Source organism: Erpetoichthys calabaricus, chromosome 9 (assembly GCF_900747795.2).
Source record: "Erpetoichthys calabaricus chromosome 9, fErpCal1.3, whole genome shotgun sequence".
NCBI lineage: Eukaryota > Metazoa > Chordata > Cladistia > Polypteriformes > Polypteridae > Erpetoichthys > Erpetoichthys calabaricus.
In genome coordinates this window covers 73,378,470-73,399,563 of record NC_041402.2, presented here as the reverse complement: position 1 = coordinate 73,399,563, position 21,094 = coordinate 73,378,470, and the positions used below count along the sequence as shown (strand labels likewise).

Here is a 21,094-nt window from a genome sequence, read left to right as displayed (position 1 = left end):
TTTCCGGCCAAACGCCGTTTAAATTTACTACTTCCGGCCAGACGCCGTCCAAATTTTTGGGCAAGAGCTTAACCAGAAACACAAGGGCTTCTCTGTATCCCTGAGGCATGACGGTCCATGTCCATCGGCGGTACCGCGTTTGACGAGATCGGGATGTACGGCGGAGATGCCAGCCTCTGCTTCGGGAGACAAAGGATATTGGGCACGGTGCGGGCGGAAGGAGGATTTCGGGTGGATCACCAGAGGCTCACAGTGGGCTATCCTTTGAAACACTACTTTAGTTATTAAATGGTCAGGAGTATCAAAAATACCCGGAGTAATTTGTAACCAGTCTGTTCTTTCAAGGCATTTTTCCACCCATGGCCCTGTTTTCTCCCATTTAACAGTGTGAGATTTAGCGAAGGAAAAAATATGAGGCACTATGCCGCCAAGATAATATATGTGCTGTGAGCATGTAAGATGAACAGAAGCAGCTGCCTTTGTGGATGAAATAAAAACACAGTAGATGTGAAGGGTTTCGGGGCAAGTACCAGAAGTAAGGAAAGATTCTAGCCAGGTGGTGTCTACTTCTATAGGGAAGTATTGGGCAGTACAGTGTAAAATGTCAGGGGCCTGTAAATTGGGAAAAAGACAAGGGGAAAAAGAGTGTAGGGCTTTGAGGAGAATGATGTGTGGGGAAATATCTAAAGTCCATGCTGCAAAAGAGGGTTTGGGATAAGGGGTAATTTGACACAACAACTTGGGGGTTGAACAGAAAAAACAAAGCTGATTCAAACTTGAAAAAGGTGAGGTTGTCCAGAAGCAGGAAGCACAGTAACAGTTTTCGTTTGAAGCAGGGACCTTTGCCAGTTAGCGAGTGGCACCAGTATCGATTAAGAAAACAGTCTCAGTGCCATCAACAAACAATGTCAGTAAAGGATCAGTCTCTGAATTATGGGTGAGCAAAGGTAGTTGAAAAGAGTGGCTGGAGGTCCCAGTGTTTTCCTATGGCCAGTATTGTTAGTCAGGGGTGTCAGAGGAAACAGGTGGAATAAGGGGAGGTGGGGGCTGTTGCTGTCTGTGAGGGCACTGTCGACGAAAATGTCCAGTTTCACCACAGGCGTAGCAAGAGTAGGAATTAGCATTGGAATTTAAGGGAGAGGGAATAAAAGGATTCTTAGTGTGGTCAACAGGAGGAGCTCTAAAACCACCTCGTCCTCTTCCTCGTCCTCGTCCCCTTCCTCTAAAGCCATATCCTCGACCTTGGTCAGGAGCATTCCTGGTATAATAGTTCATCTGTGCTGCCAATAATTTGGCATGAGAGTTCGATTCGGCCTGTTCAGCATGTCGTTTGACTTCATCAAACGTGGCACTTTCCCACTCAATACAGGAAGTGCAGACCTTGTTTTGTATATCAAAGCGCAAACCGGAAACAAAAGGTGGAACTGCAGCTCGGGTGCGGTCATCAGCATTTCCCAAGCCCGAGTGATTAGCCATAAGGTCTTGAATCCTATGTGCCCATTCATCAACTGTTTCGTCTCTCTTTTGTTTTGCAGCAGAAATAAATTCGCCTTCTCCACCTATCCCCTGTCCTCGAGTTAAAGCTGGGTTCCATACCCATGGAATGTCATTGCGGACACCCCTGCTAACAGTGGCCCATGTGGTCCCAAACTTTCGACGAAGTACCTGGGTCCATTCAGCAGCATTAGGCTTATACATGCTATCTAATTGATCAAGTTGTTCAACAAATTTTAGTCCTCCTACTTCCTTTGGATCTGGAAGTGTATTCACGACATCTTTTAGTTCTTGGATGTCCCAATTCCGATTTATCATAACTGTTGTGGGATTTTGGGGTCCAGCTGGATGGGCAGGGTTATAATGGGGATTGGGAACTTCTATTAAAGGGCTAGTAAGTGAATGTGGAAGATCAGAAAAGAAAAAAGTTGGAGCTGGTTTGTGACTTCGAATGCATTTAGAGACGGGGGTTTGTGTAGTACAGGGTGAGTCATAGTGATCTGTGCCTGGGGATTCATCAGGGGAAACTTCTGCTAGTTGTAGTGCAGGGGGGGGGGCAATCGGAATGGGGAATAGAGGAGGGGATAATAGAGGTGTCTGAGGTCGGTTCTGAGGAGGGGAAAAAAAATAATAGGATAAATCTAAACCTGTCTTCTTTTCTATAAATTTTCTAGGAGACCCATTTTTACGGGGCGTCTGTTGATCCTCCGAAAATAATCCTTCCAGCACTAATGATTTTGATCCCCCTGTGCGGCGATTAACAGGCTTACTGTTATAAGTTCCCATTTTGTTCCCTTGCCCTCCCGGGTTCTGTATTTAATTTTCCAACTATATACTGATTCGCCTAATCCCTTGTACGTATGAATCAGCAAGGCATTAAGTGTGCCACTCACTAAACCTAAACTGTTCCCTTCTTAGTTCCAAGGGGAGACACCTAACTATCAACTGATCCAGTTCCCAGGAGAACACGGTTTTGTTGCTTCTTCCGTATGTAGATTTATTTATTCCTTCCTAACAGCAATCCTGCAATCTGTGCTCTTTTCGGTTTATATTTCCATACCACCCCGTTACTCGTCCCGTTAGCCTGTCCGCTCACATCCCCGGGTTCCAGCTCAGGTGACTTCGTGTCCGATTCGGTTCAGCAGAATACTACATCAATACGTCCAGCCGAGTCTAGGATATGGGTGAGGCCAGTATCCTTTCGTCAGACCATTCGTATGCGTCAAACTGCTTGGGTCAAGTCTCCATCACCTTAAGCAACCCGTTGAGATATGAGTATGACTAGACGGTCAACAGGAAACTCGCCCTCCCGTTATTTAGAAAAATAAAAACTATTCGGAAATCCCCCGGTGCTTACCCCAGCCTGGAAGTGTGCGAGCTCTGTCTGGAAATCCGTTCAGTCACCGTGGATGTAGCAAAGAGGAGACCAGGGGCTCCTCACGCAAGAACTGTTTCAGGACAGGGCAGTCCTAACTTTTGCCGGAGCTGCATGCTCTGCTGCCGGATATCTCAAGTTAACGGCAGTCCGCTGGTAAGACGGATCACTGAAATGGTCTCGCTGGAGGAGTCGACCGGCCGTCTCTTGCCCCACGTCCGGGCGCCAAAACTGTGGACGATTTTTGTGACTGAAGACAGAGAAGAAAATTAAAATTAGTCAAAACCTTTTATTAATACATACCAAGCAAGGGTAAAATGTCAGAGAAACACAGTCCTAGGACACCGCGCTTCATCTGCCTCGAGCGCAGATGTCCTTGTTCTTTTATACCTTTCTAATCTCCTGATCGTTGACCACGTAAGCAAAAAATAGCATCCTGACTCATTGTACTTTTCCAATTTTGTAAAGTCATTACCCTAAAGGTATATTTTCTTGTCACACACATCATGAAAAGAAACTTCCAGAAAGTATACATGCTTCTTGTCACGTACGCAAAACACAAACAAATTTCATCACTCTGTCCTATTTTCTATACACACATACATTTTGTTCAATTACATCTTTTTTTATTTCCACAACAACAAGTGGCCACAAACTAACAATAAGTAGAAAATACATACAGTGATCCCTCGCTATATCGCGCTTCGCCTTTCGCGGCTTCACTCCATCGCGGATTTTATATGTAAGCAGATTTAAATATATATCGCGGATTTTTCGCTGCTTCGCGGGTTTCTGCGGACAATAGGTCTTTTAATTTCTGGTACATGCTTCCTCAGTTGGTTTGCCCAGTTGATTTCATACAAGGGACGCTATTGGCAGATGGCTGAGAAGCTATCCAGCTTACTTTCTCTCTCTCTCTCTCTCTTGCGCTGACGTAGGGGGATGTGAGCAGGGGGGCTGTGTGCAGCTGCTTCCTGAAGGACAGGCTGCACGGAGCTTCGCATACTTAAAAGCTCAAAGGGCACGTATTGATTTTTTTTATCTGTCTCTCGCTATCTCTCTCTCTCTCTCTCTTCCTGCTCCTGACAGAGGGGGTGTGAGCTGCCGCCTTCAACAGCTTTGTACCGGCGGTGCTTCGCATACTTAAAAGCCAAAAAGCCGTATTGATTTTTTTTTTGACTGCTTGCTTTGCACTCCTTTGAAAAGGAAGATATGTTTGCATTCTTTTAATTGTGAGACAGAACTGTCATCTCTGTCTTGTCATGGAGCACAGTTTAAACTTTTGAAAAAGAGACAAATGTTTGTTTGCAGTGTTTGAATAACGTTCCTGTCTCTCTACAACCTCCTGTGTTTCTGCGCAAATCTGTGACCCAAGCATGACATTCTAAAAATAACCATATAAACATATGGTTTCTACTTCGCGGATTTTCCTATTTCGCGGGTGGCTCTGGAACGCAACCCCCGCGATGGAGGAGGGATTACTGTATATCATTTTGTTCACAAAGTGATGGCATGAGAGTGGCTCATTTCATTGTTTAAAGTCACACACCAGATGTAGCTGACAGGTATTTTCGGTTTCTGGTGCTGCGCAGGGATCAGTGTTGTATATCTGGAGGCAATACTCATAATATTCTCATTATGGTCGGCTAATGTTCTTCTCAAATGAAAATTCTGCAAACATTTTGTGTTTCTGCACAGTGGAAGACTAAAGCACTGCTGTAGTTGTGAAATCGTGCATGCAGAAGCAACTCCTTAACAATTTTAAAGTATGCATGCATGAAAGTTGTGTGCATGGCAGTTATAGCCCTGTGATATCATGCTGGCCTCACACAGCATTAATGGGTACTGGGGGAAAAATATGGTTGTCTAAGCCGACCACACAGCAAGCTTACAGGAAAATATTTGGCAAACAAGGGCACTGGTGAATATAGCATATTCACACTGAAAAATGCGTTGGCAAATTTCATCAATCAACACTATTAACTTCAGTCCTCTCAATCTATTCCATTCCATTGTTGTAGTATCTTACTGTCTTCTCACTTCTATATCAATATACAGTAAATAACTTAATCAGAATTCTCCACTGTGTTGTTTCCACTGAAATTGCCGAAAAGTAAGTATTTTATACTTGTTTGAGGATGGTGTTAGTTGTAGCTTTGTCTTTCCTCTTCTAACACTTTTTTCTTTAAAATGTTACTTCATATAGGAGAGTAAAAAGAACTGGGTACTTCTAAAAAGAAAAGAGTTTGTTTTACAATTGTTGTTAGAAAACAGTAATCACTAGTAAAGCTTTTTCAAATTTTCTTTGTGAGCCACTGTCAGAGTAGTTCTAGGGTATAAACAAGGATTGTATTAGATAAGGATCCAAGCGGGTTTAATTTAATGACCAGAAAAACTGTCCCGACCTCTTTACATTTATTAGCTTTAAAACATCTAGCTCTTATTTATTGTTCCACTGTCATATAAAAGGTTCAGAATTCTTTTTTTTTTTTTTGATAGAATCCATTTTTTATTTTGTTACAGAACCTGGTCGCAATGAAACACGTCTGAAAGTTGTGGGTGAACTTGTAATGAGTTTTTATGCCAAATATTGGATTTATGTATGCGGAGGAATGTTCATTATGGTGAGCTTCGCAGGAAAGCTGGTTGGGTACAAGATTGTGTACATGCTCCTATTTCTATTGTGTCTCAGTCTGTATCAGGTAAGTCTCTTGCCACTCATGTGTAATTGAGAGTGTGTAATCGTTCATTAACTTTTTGCAATTTTTTTATTTTCAGATGTATTATTCACTGTGGCGACGCTTGCTAAAGGTGTTTTGGTGGCTAGTTGTTGCCTATACTATGCTGGTTCTCATTATTATCTACACCTTCCAGTTTGAAGACTTCCCAATGTACTGGAAAAACTTCACTGGTTTTACTGAAGAGCAGTAGGTTGCTCCACCTGATTTTGGTTTGTCAGAGTAAAGAATAATAATGGAACATCTCCCCACTTTCTTCTGTTCTGTTTTACAGACTTGCAGACATTGGTCTGGAGACATTTAAGTTATCAGATTTGTTCGCCAGCATATTGATTCCAGGTTTCTTCCTTCTGGCATGTATCTTGCAACTTCATTACTTTCACCGTCCATTCATGAAAATAACTGACCTGGAACATGTATCCCTGAGAGACAGCAGACCAATTACTAGGTATTTTCTCTTAATAGTTCATTATACATTTTTGAGTCTTACTTTTGGTTTTTGTCCCATAATACTTTCACTCATTTGTAGAAAAAATCAAAATAAAGTTGTCATTAATTTTCTTTTTTTGTTTTTGATCATTTTTTGTCAAAGAGAATGTATATAAATAAAGCAACATTTTATACAATAACAGTGGTGCAGCTAATATTTTTAATTCCCTGTTTCCTGCATCCACCCACTTTAAATCAAAACTCTGTCCTTTACATCTGTCAAGTGATGATGTTTGTAATAAGTTTACTTAATTTTCTACCTTGTTAAATTGTTGGATTGAATAGGAGAGTTTTAGTCACCCAAAACAGTCTTTTTAACAAATATTCATACTGATTTTTCTTGTGGTTAAACTATTGCATATTTACTATTTTCTATCCTCTCATATAAACAACACTACAAAAGCATAAACAGTCAAACCATCAGATTCAGTGACAGTTTCTATCCTCAGGATATTAGGCTACTCAATAACAGGTTGCTTACATTCTGACAGGAGGGAGCCAGAAAGTGAAGCAGAACTTTTACAGGATGAGGAAGAGATGGATGGACATGAAGATGAACAGACTAAACCTGGGGATAATCAATCAGATGATGACTGTAAGTGACACATGTATTTTGGAAAGAGTTTTAAATAAAGATTAATTTAAACATCAAATTATTTAAATATTTTTTAATTTAAAGAGCAAAAGCAATCTAATTTAAAAATTGTAATTGCAATAATATATTGTAAAGAAAATCTGTCATATCCAGTTCGCAACACCAACCTGACTCAGAGGATGCCATCTAAAATTGTTATTCATATAAAATAAAGCAAAAAATAAAAGATTTCAAAACAGTCCTGTTTTTACAAAGAATTAAATTGCCAATTTGGGAAAAATATCTGAACAGACCTCAAAGATCTTATTTGGGATAATATATAGATAATTTTCCAATTGAGTCATGGTGTGGGTTGGCTCCATGCTCCCACTTGCCTTTTGGGAGCCTCTTGAACTCACCATAGTCAAAATCGCAACCAAGATGAGTCAGGGAAATGAGGACATCCAACCAAGGGGTAGGTGCAAAAGTGATACAGTGCTTTTATTTAAAATCTAACAATCAAAAAAAAAACTGTTCAAATGAATAGTGCACTGCTCAAACAATCTTCAATAAATAAATAATCAAATAAAAATGAAGTACTTGTGGAGGTTAAAAAACAATTCAAATAAATAATATATAAAAGTGAGGTTAAAATCCTAAAACAAGAAACTATCTTTTAATAGCGCGTCCCCAGTGCATCCCTTTTAACCTGTCATTTCCTCCCTTTATCCTGTCCAGACCTTTCAGGAGGAGGGGACAACTAATTGACTGACACAGCCTTCCTTCTTAAACTGGCTTATGTCCCTGCTGCCCATGGCTCTCCACCAGTGCTCCCTATCTGAGCCTCCCCTCTCACTGCTTTACTGGACTTCTGTGGAGAGTCACTTTCACAACGCACAACAAGTGACCTTCTTCAGCCCCTGAGCGTCATCTACATGCTCCCCTTAAGGGGCTGTCCCACCTGGCTGTCTGCCTCCTCTTTTTCTTACTTGCTCATGAACCAGCTGTCATTCATTCCTGCCCTTCTACTCCATCCTTTTCTTAACCTCATTCCATCTTTTCCATTTCTCTCATTTCTCTTTTCTTTTCTTTGTTCCTCACTGCCACAGCTTATCTCGCCACTGCCACCAAATGCAACAGTGCTGGTTGGCTCCACATTCCCTGTTGCCTTCAGGGGAGCTTCTTGGACCCATCACCATCAATAATGTAATGGAGATGAGCTGAGCAAATGAGGAAACATACATAGCGAGGGGAGGTACAAAAGTGATGGAGTGCTTATATTAAAACTCAAAGAGTGCAGTTCAAAAGGTTCACTAAATAAATAACTGCAAAGGTGAAGGGTAAAAATAAGTCAATAAACTCCTTTAAAAGCGTTGTTAAACCTCCCAAACAGGAAACTCTCCTTTTAATCTAAGTCCCCAGTGCAATCCTATAAAATCAATGTCTCCTTTGCTTACTTCTCACAAGGCCTCATAGTAGATGAGACACCCATCCAGCATCCACAGCTACCCATCTTCTACAGATCCGCATCCCTGCAGCGCATGGTTCCCCAGCAGGACACCTCGCCGAACCACCTTGCTCCTAGGCTCAGGCCCCTGTAGCTGTCTGTGAGCACAGAAGGGCACCACATCGAGCCTCTGATTCCTGCTGCCAGAATTGCGTCCCTGTGGCCCACAGCTCCCCCACATTACGACACACCAAGCCTTGCTTCTCTTGCAGCTCCTGCTGCCTTTCTTCTGATCTTATGTGGCGAGTGGCTCCATCGAGCACCACATTGCTCCAGCTCCTGATTGCTGAACTGGAGTGGGCTACTTCAGCCCCAGAGCATTGGCCGCATGCTCCCCTAGAGAATTCCTCCCAGCTGCTTGCCTTTTCTCTCTCTCTCTTGTGCAAGCTCTCTCCACCTCTTGCCTTCATCTCGCCTTTCTTTAACCTCCATTTCCATTTGATCTCTTCTCTGTTCTTTCTTCCTGTTTTGTTTGTTTTTCCCCCTTGTATGTATCTATGGGCTCAGTGCCTCAGTCACAAACCATGGAAAGCAATGGAGCAATCAAGACAGACCACACCCTCACGTGCATGTGTGCTTTATCTCAACTACCCCACCAACCTCCCATAGAAGCAGAAGCACACACACACCTCCCACCCCATGGAGATCAACATCATAGATGTTATCCAACCTGATTTTACTCCAAATATTGCTGTGAAAGATATACCAGTATGGTGTAGAGATGTGATGTAGACATGTGGATGATTGATGATTTTGTACAGAAATTGGAACTTGCTCTGTGCATGCAACAATTTTTAAATGAGCTATATGTGAACAAACAGCAGTGTGTATATATATATATATATATATATATATATATATATATATATATATATATATATGTATGTGTGTGTATATATATATTGTAGCAGTAGAGGCTGTTATCGACCTCTTGAACCCTCAGGTACCACGCCAAACACCAGGTAAAAGTCCAAGACTTATTTATTTTATAATAATTACGTCCACAAAGAACCCTCCACTCCACACTACACATATAATAAATCAATAATCACTACAAATACCAATGCTCCTCTCCCAGACACTTCGCCACCCTTCCTCCCAGCTCAGCTCAGTGTCTGGGCTTTCCCAGAGTCCTTTTATACCCCCTGACCTGGAGGTGTTCCTGTCCAACAATCCACAAGTCCTTATTACTTCCGGGTCAGGGTAAAAGTCCTTTTCTTCAACCTGGAAGTACGTCATTTCTCCTGTTCATGTGACCAGGACATACTTCCAGGTTATAGGGCACATAACGGTCTGACAGCCCACCCTACAGCGACTCCCGGTGGCCCCCATGGTATCCAGCAGGGCTGTGCATACAAACTACAAGGTCCATGAGGCCCTGCTGGAATTCGGGGAACCTCCATGCTGTTGGGAGAGTTCCACCTGGCGGCCTGGAGGGGTAGGCCGGAATATTTTGCCGGCCATCCATCACAATATGTATATATATATATATATATATATATATATATATATATATATATATATATATATATATATATATATATATATATGTACAGTTAGGTCCATAAATATTTGGACAGAGACAATTTTTTTCTAATTTTGGTTCTGTACATTACCACAATGAATTTTAAATGAAACAACTCAGATGCAGTTGAAGTGCAGAATTTCAGCTTTAATTCAGTGGGGTGAACAAAACGATTGCATAAAAATGTGAGGCAACTACAGCATTTTTTTAACACAATTCCTTCATTTCAGGGGCTCAAAAATAATTGGACAATTGACTTAAAGGCTATTTCATGGGCAGGTGTGGGCGAGTCCGTCGTTATGCCATTATCAGTTAAACAGCTAAAAGGCCTGGAGTTGATTTGAGGTGTGGTGCTTGCATGTGGAAGATTTTGCTGTGAACAGACAACATGCGGTCAAAGGAGCTCTCCATGTAGGTGAAAGAAGCCATCCTTAAGCTGCGAAAACAGAAAAAACCCATCAGAGAAATTGCTACAATATTACGATTGGCAAAATCTACAGTTTGGTACATCCTGAGAAAGAAAGCAAGCACTGGTGAACTCTGCAACGCAAAAAGACCTGGACGTCCACGGAAGACAACAGTGGTGGATAATCGCAGAATCATTTCCATGGTGAAGAGAAACCCCTTCACAACAGCCAACCAAGTGAACAACACTCTCCAGGGGGTAGGCGTATCGATATCCAAGTCTACCATAAAGAGAAGACTGCATGAAGTAAATACAGAGGGTGCACTGCAAGGTGCAAGCCACTCATAAGCCTCAAGAATAGAAAGGCTAGATTAGACTTTGCTAAAGAACATCTAAAAAAGCCAGCACAGTTCTGGAAAAACATTCTTTGGACAAATGAAACCAAGATCAACCTCTACCAGAATGATGGTAAGAAAAAAGTATGGAGAAGGTGTGGAACATTTCATTATCCAAAGCATACCACATCATCTGTAAAACACGGTGGATGCAGTGTGATGGCTTGGGCGTGCATGGCTGCCAGTGGCACTGGGACAATAGTGTTTATTGATGATGTGACACAGGACAGAAGCAGCCAAATGAATTCTGAGGTGTTCAGAGACATACTGTCTGCTCAAATCCAGCTAAATGCAGTCAAATTGATTGGGCGGTGTTTCATGATACAGATGGACAATGACCCAAAACATACAGCCAAAGCAACCCAGGAGTTTATTAAAGCAAAGAAGTGGAAAATTCTTGAATGGCCAAGTCAGTCACCTGATCTTAACCCAATTGAGCATGCATTTCACTTGTTGAAGACTAAACTTCAGACAGAAAGGCCCACAAACAAACAGCAACTGAAAGCCACTGCAGTAAAGGCCTGGCAGAGCATTAAAAAGGAGGATACCCAGCATCTGGTGATGTCCATGAGTTCAAGACTTCAGGCTGTCATTGCCAGCAAAGGGTTTTCAACCAAGTATTAGAAATGAACATTTTATTTCCAGTTATTTAATTTGTCCAATTACTTTTGAGCCCCTGAAATGAAGGGATTGTGTTAAAAAAATGCTTTAGTTGCCTCACATTTTTATGCAATCGTCTTGTTCATCCCACTGAATTAAAGCTGAATGTCTGCACTTCAACTGCATCTGAGTTGTTTCATTTAAAATTCATTGTGGTAATGTACAGAACCAAAATTAGAAAAAAGTTGTCTGTGTTCAAATATTTATGGACCTAACTGTATATGTAAACGGTGATACGATGGGAAACAAAAAGGTTTTTTTACCTCCTCTTTGCTCGATCAGCTGCTGACTTGCTGCTGCTGCCGTGCCGCGTGATCTGCATCTCGCATGGCGCTTCGAACATTTAAAAGCCTGTACAGCAGCTGTCCTACTCTTTGTCTTTTATTTCTGGCCCCAGGCGTGGTTAAGTCTTTTAGCACAAAGTCTCATCTCACGGGAAACGAGTTCTTGATATTTTTTAGTTTATAATTTAAAAACGGAATAAGAATCTGAAAATCTAACAACATCACATTAAAGTTCGATAAATTCCAAAAAGAATGATACCAAACATATATATGTAGGTTTTAAAATAAGCCCAATTTAAAGCATGACAAACAAAGTGACATAAAATTGTTGCACTTTTAGGATTAGGATTTTATATATACTGTATAGAGTATATATATTTATACACAGTGTATATATAATATAGTAAATGGTAACACTTTAGGTACTTCAGAAATGCACCTATTACTTATATAATACTAATTAACAGGACCTCAACGAAGACATCTTTTGGTATTAACACTTTCAAAGAATCTTGAAAAGTGTTTTTTCATTTCTGCTATGTAGCCTCCTAAAATAACTTCACTTTCAAATGGTCAGAGGTTACTTACGTAAGTGAGCGCTCAAGTGCTTCTCTTGATATTGCACACTTCAGCTTAAGACTTGTGAATCCTACATATTCACAAGTAATTATACTAGCATATCACTAGCTGTTAATAAGTCACACTGCGCTGAGGAATCAGCACTTTTCTGATGCTTTGTGTCATTAAGACAAAAAGAAGCCTTTGTTAAAGGCTTTGTTACATAACAGTGTATGAGAAATCGATGCATTTTTCCAGTACCTAAACTAAAGTGTTAACTTGTAAATAAAGTGACAAATGAGTTATGAGTACTGGCTTCCAATGGGAGATATCCATTTAATGCATGTTTTATGCCAAAAAGAAGTTAATCATAAGTGTGAAATTTGCACCCTCTAGTGAGCCCTGAAGGGAATTGAAATAAAATAGGAGAATCTTTCTGTGTCTGTTAGACTCCTGTTAGTCACGTAATGCTTTATTCCTGTTGAGAGGAAGAATTGGAGCTGGTGGTGGGACAGAAGTGACACCAGGCTTTTTCCAGTTGCTATTCTTCTGTTGTCAAGAGGGAAATGGAAAATGTGAGAACAGACCTTCCACCCTGCTGCTAGTACCCTGGTGCATGATTAAATCAGTACATGTAAGAGATTAACCAGTCCTACTTGTGTGGCAATATATAGGGATGCTCTGTAAAATAAAAGATTTGAAAGTATATTAATTTTAACAACATTCACTTTACTAAAGTAAGATCTTGCCTAATGTTTTCCATCATAATGCCAACTTTTTTTAAAGAGATATTTTCTTTTCTTGTATTAATAATTCCATCTATCCATCCATCCATTTCCTAAATTGCTTGTCCAGAGCAGGGTCATGGGGCAGCTGAAGCTAATCCTGTATTTCATCAGGCATGAAGGCAGGAACAATATCAGGACAGGTCACCAGTCTATCACAAGGTACATACACACAAACACTAGGTCTAATTTAGGAGACTGGAGTTCTCCCTGCATGAATTTTGCATGTTCTCCCATGTCTAAATGGGTTTTCACTTGGTGCTCCAGTTTCCTATCACAGTTCAATGACGTGCAAGTTAGTTGAATTTGCATTGCTAAATCCTCAAGTATTTAACTCTTCTTCTAACAAAAAAAGTGATACAGTGTGGTGTTTCCTTAAGAGGCATTAGCTCTCTGGAAATGTGTTTTTATATTGCGGCGTTTTAATTAACCTGAATTATAAATTATTATAAATTAAAAAGGTATTATCCCACCCAGCATGCAAAATGACGGTTACAGCCTTACACGACAAGTTAGGATAATTCTAGCTCTTTATTGACGGTTTCACGCAGCATTACAAACGGGAAGCTTATGACAGACATATCAAGCCGTGGGACTCTTGATCTTGTATGAATGAGTGTATAACAGTGGGCACAGAGAATAGTGACATTAAACTTAAATAAAAAACACATAGTATAACATGTGGTCTGATGTGTGAGAGAATTCAATGGAAAAATATGATTTTATTCAAATTATGAAGTTTACATGACAAATTTATTACGAATGGCAAAGAGAAATACACCTCGTGGTATAAAAATGTTTTCTGTTCAAGCCCTTATGTTCTGAAATTAAACATTATTTTTAGTAATTGATAGTTAGGGGTTCAATACCAATTGCAAAAAACTTTAGTGATAATGGTTATCTTCTGAATTTATATAATAGTAATTTTTCAGTTTAAATATAGTGGAACCTGGGCGGCATGGTGGCGCACTGGATAGCGCTGCTGCCTTGCAGTTAGGATTCCCGAGTTCGCTTCCCGGGTCCTCCCTGTGTCTCCCCGTGTCTGTGTGGGTTTCCTCCGGGTGCTCCGGTTTCCTCCCACAGTCCAAAGACATGCAGGTTAGGTGCATTGTTAATTCAAAATTGTCCCTAGTGGGTGGGTGTGTGTGTGCACGCACTGCAGTGGGCTTGCGCCCTGCCTGGGGTTTGTTTCCTGCCTTGTGCCCTGTGTTGGCTGGGATTGGCTCCAGCAGAACCCCTTGACCCTGTAGTTAGGATATAGTGGAACCTAATGCTGGAATTGAGATATGGCGGGCATATGTAAAAGTAGAACAAGATTTAATGTGATCTACAGCAAAATAAAATACAAAAATTGTTCAAAGGATTGTGACCCTGAACAGAGCACTGCTGTCTTACAGTACTTACAGTGCATCCAGAAAGCATTCACAGCGCATCACTTTTTCCACATTTTGTTATGTTACAGCCTTATTCCAAAATGGATTAAATTCATTTTTTTCCTCAGAATTCTACACACAACACCCCATAATGACAACATGAAAAAAGTTTACTTGAGGTTTTTCCAAATTTATTAAAAATAAAAAAACTGCGAAATCACATGTACATAAGTATTCACAGCCTTTGCTCAATACTTTGTCGATGCACCTTTGGCAGCAATTACAGCCTCAAGTCTTTTTGAATATGATGCCACAAGCTTGGCACACCTATCCTTGGCCAGTTTTGCCCATTCCTCTTTGCAGCACTTCTCAAGCTCCATCAGGTTGGATGGGAAGTGTCAGTGCACAGCTATTTTAAGATCTCTCCAGAGATGTTCAATCGGATTCAAGTCTGGGCTCTGGCTGGGCCACTCAAGGACATTCACAGAGTTGTCCTGAAGCCACTCCTTTGATATCTTGGCTGTGTGCTTAGGGTCGTTGTCCTGCTGAATGATGAACTGTTGCCCCAGTCTGAGGTCAAGAGCGCTCTGGAGCAGGTTTTCATCCAGGATGTCTCTGTACATTGCTGCAGTCATCTTTCCCTTTATCCTGACTAGTCTCCCAGTCCCTACCACTGAAAAACATCCCCACAGCATGATGCTGCCACCACCATGCTTCACTGTAGGGATGGTATTGGCCTGGTGATGAGCGGTGCCTGGTTTCCTCCAAACATCACGCCTTCACACCAAAGAGTTCAATCTTTGTCTCATCAGACCAGAGAATTTTCTTTCTCATGGTCTGAGAGTCCTTCAGGTGCCTTTTGGCAAACTGCAAACTCCAGGCGGGCTGCCGTGTGTCTTTTACTAAGGAGTGGCTTCCGTCTGGCCATACAGGCCTGATTGGTAGATTGCTGCAGAGATGGTTATCCTTCTGGAAGGTTCTCCTCTCCCCACAGAGGACCTCTGGAGCTCTGACAGAGTGACCATCGGGTTCTTGGTCACCTCCATGACTAAGGCCTTCTCCCCTGATCGCTCAGTTTAGATGGCCGACCAGCTCTAGGAAGAGTCCTGGTGGTTTCAAACTTCTTCCACTTACGGATGATGGAGGCCGCTGTGCTCATTGGGACCTTCAAAGCAGCAGAAATTTTTCTGTAACCTTCCCCAGATTTGTGCCTCGAGACAATCCTGTCTCAGAGGTCTACAGACAATTCCTTTGACTTCATGCTTGGTTTGTGCTCTGCCATGATCTGTCAACTTTGGGACCTTATGTAGACAGGTGTGTGCCTTTCCAAATCATGTCCAATCAACTGAATTTACCACAGGTGGACTCCAATTAAGCTGCAGAAACATCTCAAGGATGATCAGGGGAAACGGGATGCACCTGAGCTCAATTCTGAGCTGCATGGCAAAGGCTGTGAATACTTGTGTACATGTGCTTTCTCAGTTTTTTTTATTTTTAATAAATTTGCAAAAACCTCAAGTAAACTTTTTTCATGTTGTCATTATGGGGTGTTGTGTGTAGAATTCTGAGGAAAAAAATGAATTTAATCCATTTGGAATAAGGCTGTAACATAACAAAATGTGGAAAAAGTGATGCGCTGTGAATACTTTCCGGATGCACTGTACCTCTTCAGTATGGTGTTCCTGCAGAAAGAAAATACAATTTTTTGCTGCAGATGTTTTAATCTTAGACATAGCATTGTTTCCAATACACACTTACTGTAAATACATGTAACAGATTCAGATGAAAAAAGAACATCAGCATCCATGTTAACAATTCATTAATTACTCAAATGAACAAACTGCTTATGAAGGTGAAGTGACCAGAGATTGCTGAAGATTATTTTCTACTTTTCCTTTTGCCAGATGTACCCAGTAAGTGGGGTCTAGTCATGAACCGCCTGAAGGTTTTATTTAAAAAATTTGCTGAAATCCTGACCCAAGTGCAGAGCTTTATCTGGAGGATCCTAGAGCTTCATATTCTTAAAATAGTTGCTTTTTTTAACATCTGGGTGGCACTCAGAGAGGTGAGCATCACTCTTCTTATACTGTAAGTCATATGAAATGAATAACTAACCTTGTAATGTGTAGTCATTTTTTATATTTTTATTGAATTGCTTCATGTTCAGTTGGACTGAATTTTCCCAAATTGAAAGTGGTTTGAGCTAGTAGCTAGCCTTTACTTCTCAAAAATGTAAAGGCTAGTGAAACTGGCAAATCTAAATTGCTGTACTGTAAGTGTCGGAGTGTGTGAGTGTGCTGTGCAATGGACTGATGCTTTGTACAGGGATGTTTTGCCCCTCATTCATTCACTTTTATATATTTGGCTGCCTTTTACTATGAATACATTTACAATGAACTTTACTGAGATTGTTTAAAGTCTGACTGCAGACAGATTAAGTGGTTTGCCCTGGTCCGCCCACTCTGTCAGGTCTTAATAAGAGAATGTTCTCTCTGTTTAGTACAGGTTTGCAGGGCACCAGAATGTAAAAGGTAGAAATTATTTTCTTAGGGTTCACTATTCCATCATAGAATAACTTCACATATATCCCTATACTCATTCACACCGTGACATTTCAGTGCAACTAATTAACTACATTTTAATTTCCAATATATAAAAGATTTAAATTAAATCAAAAGGTAAGAAATACAAATCAGCCACAGAGGATGAGTGTAAAAATGTTATTGAATCTGTGAATGTATTTATAATGTAGGTGGGCAGATCACCATTGGTAACAAAGCATCTGTGAAATACAATAAAAATATATGGTGCACTAATGCAGGCATGGATGTCAATTTTATTATATAGTAAAAGTTTCTTTCTTGAAACATTGATTTTACATATATGTCTCTAGCATATGTTGGAATTGAACAATGTTTACAATGCTTGTACAAGTGAGACCTCAACCAAGATGTCTTCTTTTAGCCCTCAGTGATGAACCTTGTCTTGGTTGTGCTCTGGTGTTTTGCCATGCCTTACTCCCGCTTCCGCCGTATGGCCTCCTGTCTCTCCACTGTTTGGGCCTGTGTGATCATTGTCTGCAAAATGCTTTACCAGTTGAGTGTTGTCAGCCCCATTGAGTACTCCAGCAATTGCACAAAGGTATATAATGTTCTATACACAACTTTTTTATTTAATGTTTCTTAGTAATATGCTTAGGTTTTTTTTAGACAATTAATTAGTTAGCCTTTGTTTTATTCATGTATTGTGAACACTATTGCATGTTGGTTTTTCAGCCGTTTGCAGGTCATCTTCATCTTATTCTTCTTCCCCTTCATCCTTTCCCACTAGTGTGTGTGGTTGATGTGCTTAGGCAGCCTTCTTCAAATAGCTTGGACCTGCACCTCCTTGCCATTCAAGCCCTTTTCCTTCAGATCTTTTTACTTTATTCATCCACCCCCCACTTTGTCCTCCTTTGCTTTCTCTTCCCCTGTACGTCCATTCCCATCACTCTTTTGCCAACATATTCACTGTATCTCCTCATCACATGACCATACCACTTCATTCTACATTCCTGTATTTTCTTTTATATCTGTCCCTCTTTTGTTGTTCTTTGGATGGTCTGATTTTTCATTCAGTCCTTTTTTGTAACTGCACACACATTCATCTCAACATTCTGTTCCCTTTTCTGCCCATGTCTCAACTCCATACAGCATTGCTGGTCTTAATTTTTCCATCACACAATACTCCTTATACCTTCTTAACACTAGAATCCCTGAAACCTATGAAAATATTTGTAATGCTGGGCCACCTTAAATTCCCTCGCGCCTCCTCATCAGTGCCTTTGTTTTGCAAATGTGTCAATCAGCATTGGCAGCAGGTGGCCTGCTTACCCATCACCCACCCCCCACCCAGACAGCTAAAGTCAGACACTATTTGAAAATAGTTTTTATTTGAAAACTAACAGTCTCAGATCACGGGGAGCGTGAACGCGACTGAGGAAATAAAACTGAATAAAAAAAAGCTAACTTTTACAAGTACGATAAATTTACACTGGCTGTTACAGACTCAAATCAAATGTATGTTTTTGTTAAACAATAGTAATTTTAATAGCAGCTCACTACTCAAAACGCTAAATGCTGGGAGGACCTGTGCACGAACCTGCAATCTCTTGATTATGAGACAACAGTTCTTACGTCTGCACCAGCCAAGTGGACATGTCTGCTTCGTACTGATTGATATTTGGGCTTCAGTTTTTACACATTGACAGCAACATGTAAATTTATCAATTTCTTTTATGTTCTTGAATAAAAGCACACTTGTTTTGTTATATCTTTTGTGAAAGTGTTTATTTGATATTTGGAATTCAGTCTTCTCACATTATATACTTCACGTCAACATTTTGTCATTAATACTATAACATGAAAAAAATTCTGTTTTAGTTATGTGTTCAGAATTTCTTGCCTTGCATTTCCTGTCATCATACATTTACATAGATCGTTGTAGACACGGAACACAAATGAAATGTATGTATTCCAAAAAATGCTATGTTATTTAACTTATACAATTCCAATGCCAGTACAGATAGGCACATTTGCAAAACAAATGTGCTGATGAGGAGGTGCGAGGTAATTTAATGTGGCCCAGCATTATGAATATTTTCGTAGGCTTCAGGGATTCTAGTGTTAAAATAGTTTCATCCACACTGCATTCTGTGGGTTATCTCTGCATCTAGTTTTCCATATTGGGCTTCCATCGACCTTGGATATTTAAATTTATCCTCTCATTACAATAGCTCTCCCTGGATGCTAACGTCTGAATCCTGATCATCATTAAACCTCCTATATTTTGTGTTCTTCCTATTTATCTTCAAACCTCTATCTTCCAAAGCCCTTCTCCATTCTTTCAGCATTCTTCCATTCTTCCTCTTTTCTGGTGCTACACAACACAGTGTGATCAACAAAAAGCATGCACCAGGGGGATTGATCTTTTATCCCACGATTCAACATCCACGATCAGCTCAAAGAGGTAAGGACTTAAAGAAGATCCCTGATGCAGACCTACTCTAACTGGGATCTTGTCTGCTACCCCAACACTGCTTTAAACTCATGCCCTCATTTTCTCATACGTATCCTGGACAATCCACACTTACTTCTCTGGTACTCCTTTCTCTCACATGCACCTCCATACCTTGACATGGCACTTTATCATAAGCTTTCTCCAGATCAATAAATACCATGTGCAGTCCTTTCTGTTATTCTTGATACTTCTCTATCAGCTCTATCAATGCAAAGACTGCATCAGTTTTTCCTCTCCCTGGCATAAAACCAAACTGCCCCTCTCCTGCGACGGTCTCTTCCCTAAGTCTTCTCTCTATAACCCTTTTCCAAATTTAATTGTATGTGACATCAGCTTTATCCCTCTATTGTTTCTATAATCCTGAATATCAGGATTAGTCTAGCTGTAATAAACTTTCTGGTTTACTGAGTACCTTATCACAGCTGTATATGGATACAGTGTATCTTGCAGTCTTTCAAGCAAAACTATATGTGGTTTTGGATTACATATTGAGGTGTCAGACACAGCAGCTAATAAAGTGCTGTTGACTTATATAACAATGGGAGATCCTGTGGTCTGCACCACATCATTGTGCGTAATGCTATTGCTAGGATTGGGCAGTCTCCTAACAGAGTGCATCCCAAGCTTCTACTACAGGCTTGTAGCAGCAGTAAAACATAAAGGCATACATTTATTTTATATGAACTGATTCAAGCCTTAATAATTTATTGAAAGTACTGTGTGTAATAATGTGCACCAGGAACTTTTCAATGCTGTAATACCCAGATTTTTTTTCAAAAGTGCATTTTGCTGTAAAGTACTGCAACCTACTTTATTGTAAAGAAAAATAGTTAATAGCAATATCATTATCAATAAGCATTTTCAACTGACTATGACTACAGGTTGAAGCAGAATTCACAGTATCTGTGCAATGCACAGGGACAAAATGTTGAGCCATTGCACTTACCTTTTGTTCTTCTGTAATCTTGCATGACCTATTGCACTCCTCTTTAGAGGTCCATTTTTCCTAGATATGCTAAAGAAATATAGTTGCCATTTTTGCAGTCACTTGTAATATGTATTGTATTGTATTATATAAAGATTGATTATTGTAGCTGTTTGAAAATAAAACAAATATACTGTATTTAATCTAAAGACAAATGTTTGTTTTAACTTTCAGCCACAGTTAAATGAAACAAACCTAAATGAAAATGACATACAGCTTTCGTTACTTTATAAGGAGCCTGTAGACCCTGCAGTTTGGTTTGGCTTTGGCAAGAGCATCAATATTCTTAATTACATCAAGGTAAGAATGTGGTTTGGAGTATACAATAAGATTAGACTGTTCTGTTGTTGCTGAGCCTTTACTTGGTATGCCAGTTCTGATTTATTTATTTTTACACCTTGAACAGTAAATACAGTAAAATGGAAAACTATCCAATGCCATATTTCTTGGGATAGGCTGTATCATTATGGTTAAACAAGAAACCGTAAATGTTCAAAATTTTAAAAGTGAAAAAATTTTAAATCCCTTCAGTTAATTAATTTATACTCTTCAAGCTACAGTGCCTTTCAAAAGTTTTGTACCTCCTTTGGAAGTATTCATATTGTATTGTGGTACAACATTGAACCACAATGGATTTAATTGGGCTAGTTTGACATATATCAACAGAAATGACTGAATAACCTCAAAGTGAAAACAGATCTTTTCAAAGTGACTTAAATTAATCTATACTAATAAAAGGCAAAGCCCTCACTGACTGACTCATCACTAATTCTCCAACTTCCCATGTAGGTAGAAGGCTGAAATTTGGCAGGCTCATTCCTTACAGCTTACTTACAAAAGTTAGGCAGGTTTCATTTCGAAATTCTACACGTAATGGTCATAACTGGA

At 40.1% G+C, this 21,094-nt stretch overlaps 1 protein-coding gene across 6 annotated transcripts in view; it reads left to right on the top strand.

The window, feature by feature from the left end:
- Positions 1-21,094, top strand: part of piezo1 (piezo-type mechanosensitive ion channel component 1) — a 389,501-nt gene that overhangs the window by 275,257 nt on the left and 93,150 nt on the right. For 5 of the 6 annotated variants that reach the window (XM_051932193.1, XM_051932192.1, XM_051932195.1 and 2 more), the window contains exons 15-21: positions 5,393-5,571; positions 5,648-5,796; positions 5,882-6,055; positions 6,588-6,691; positions 16,068-16,228; positions 17,128-17,304; positions 20,381-20,506. In XM_051932193.1, coding sequence (XP_051788153.1) covers positions 5,393-5,571; positions 5,648-5,796; positions 5,882-6,055; positions 6,588-6,691; positions 16,068-16,228; positions 17,128-17,304; positions 20,381-20,506 — 1,070 coding nt within the window. The remainder of the gene's footprint in view (positions 1-5,392; positions 5,572-5,647; positions 5,797-5,881; positions 6,056-6,587; positions 6,692-16,067; positions 16,229-17,127; positions 17,305-20,380; positions 20,507-21,094) is intronic. The other variant, XM_051932194.1, reaches the window with a different exon arrangement.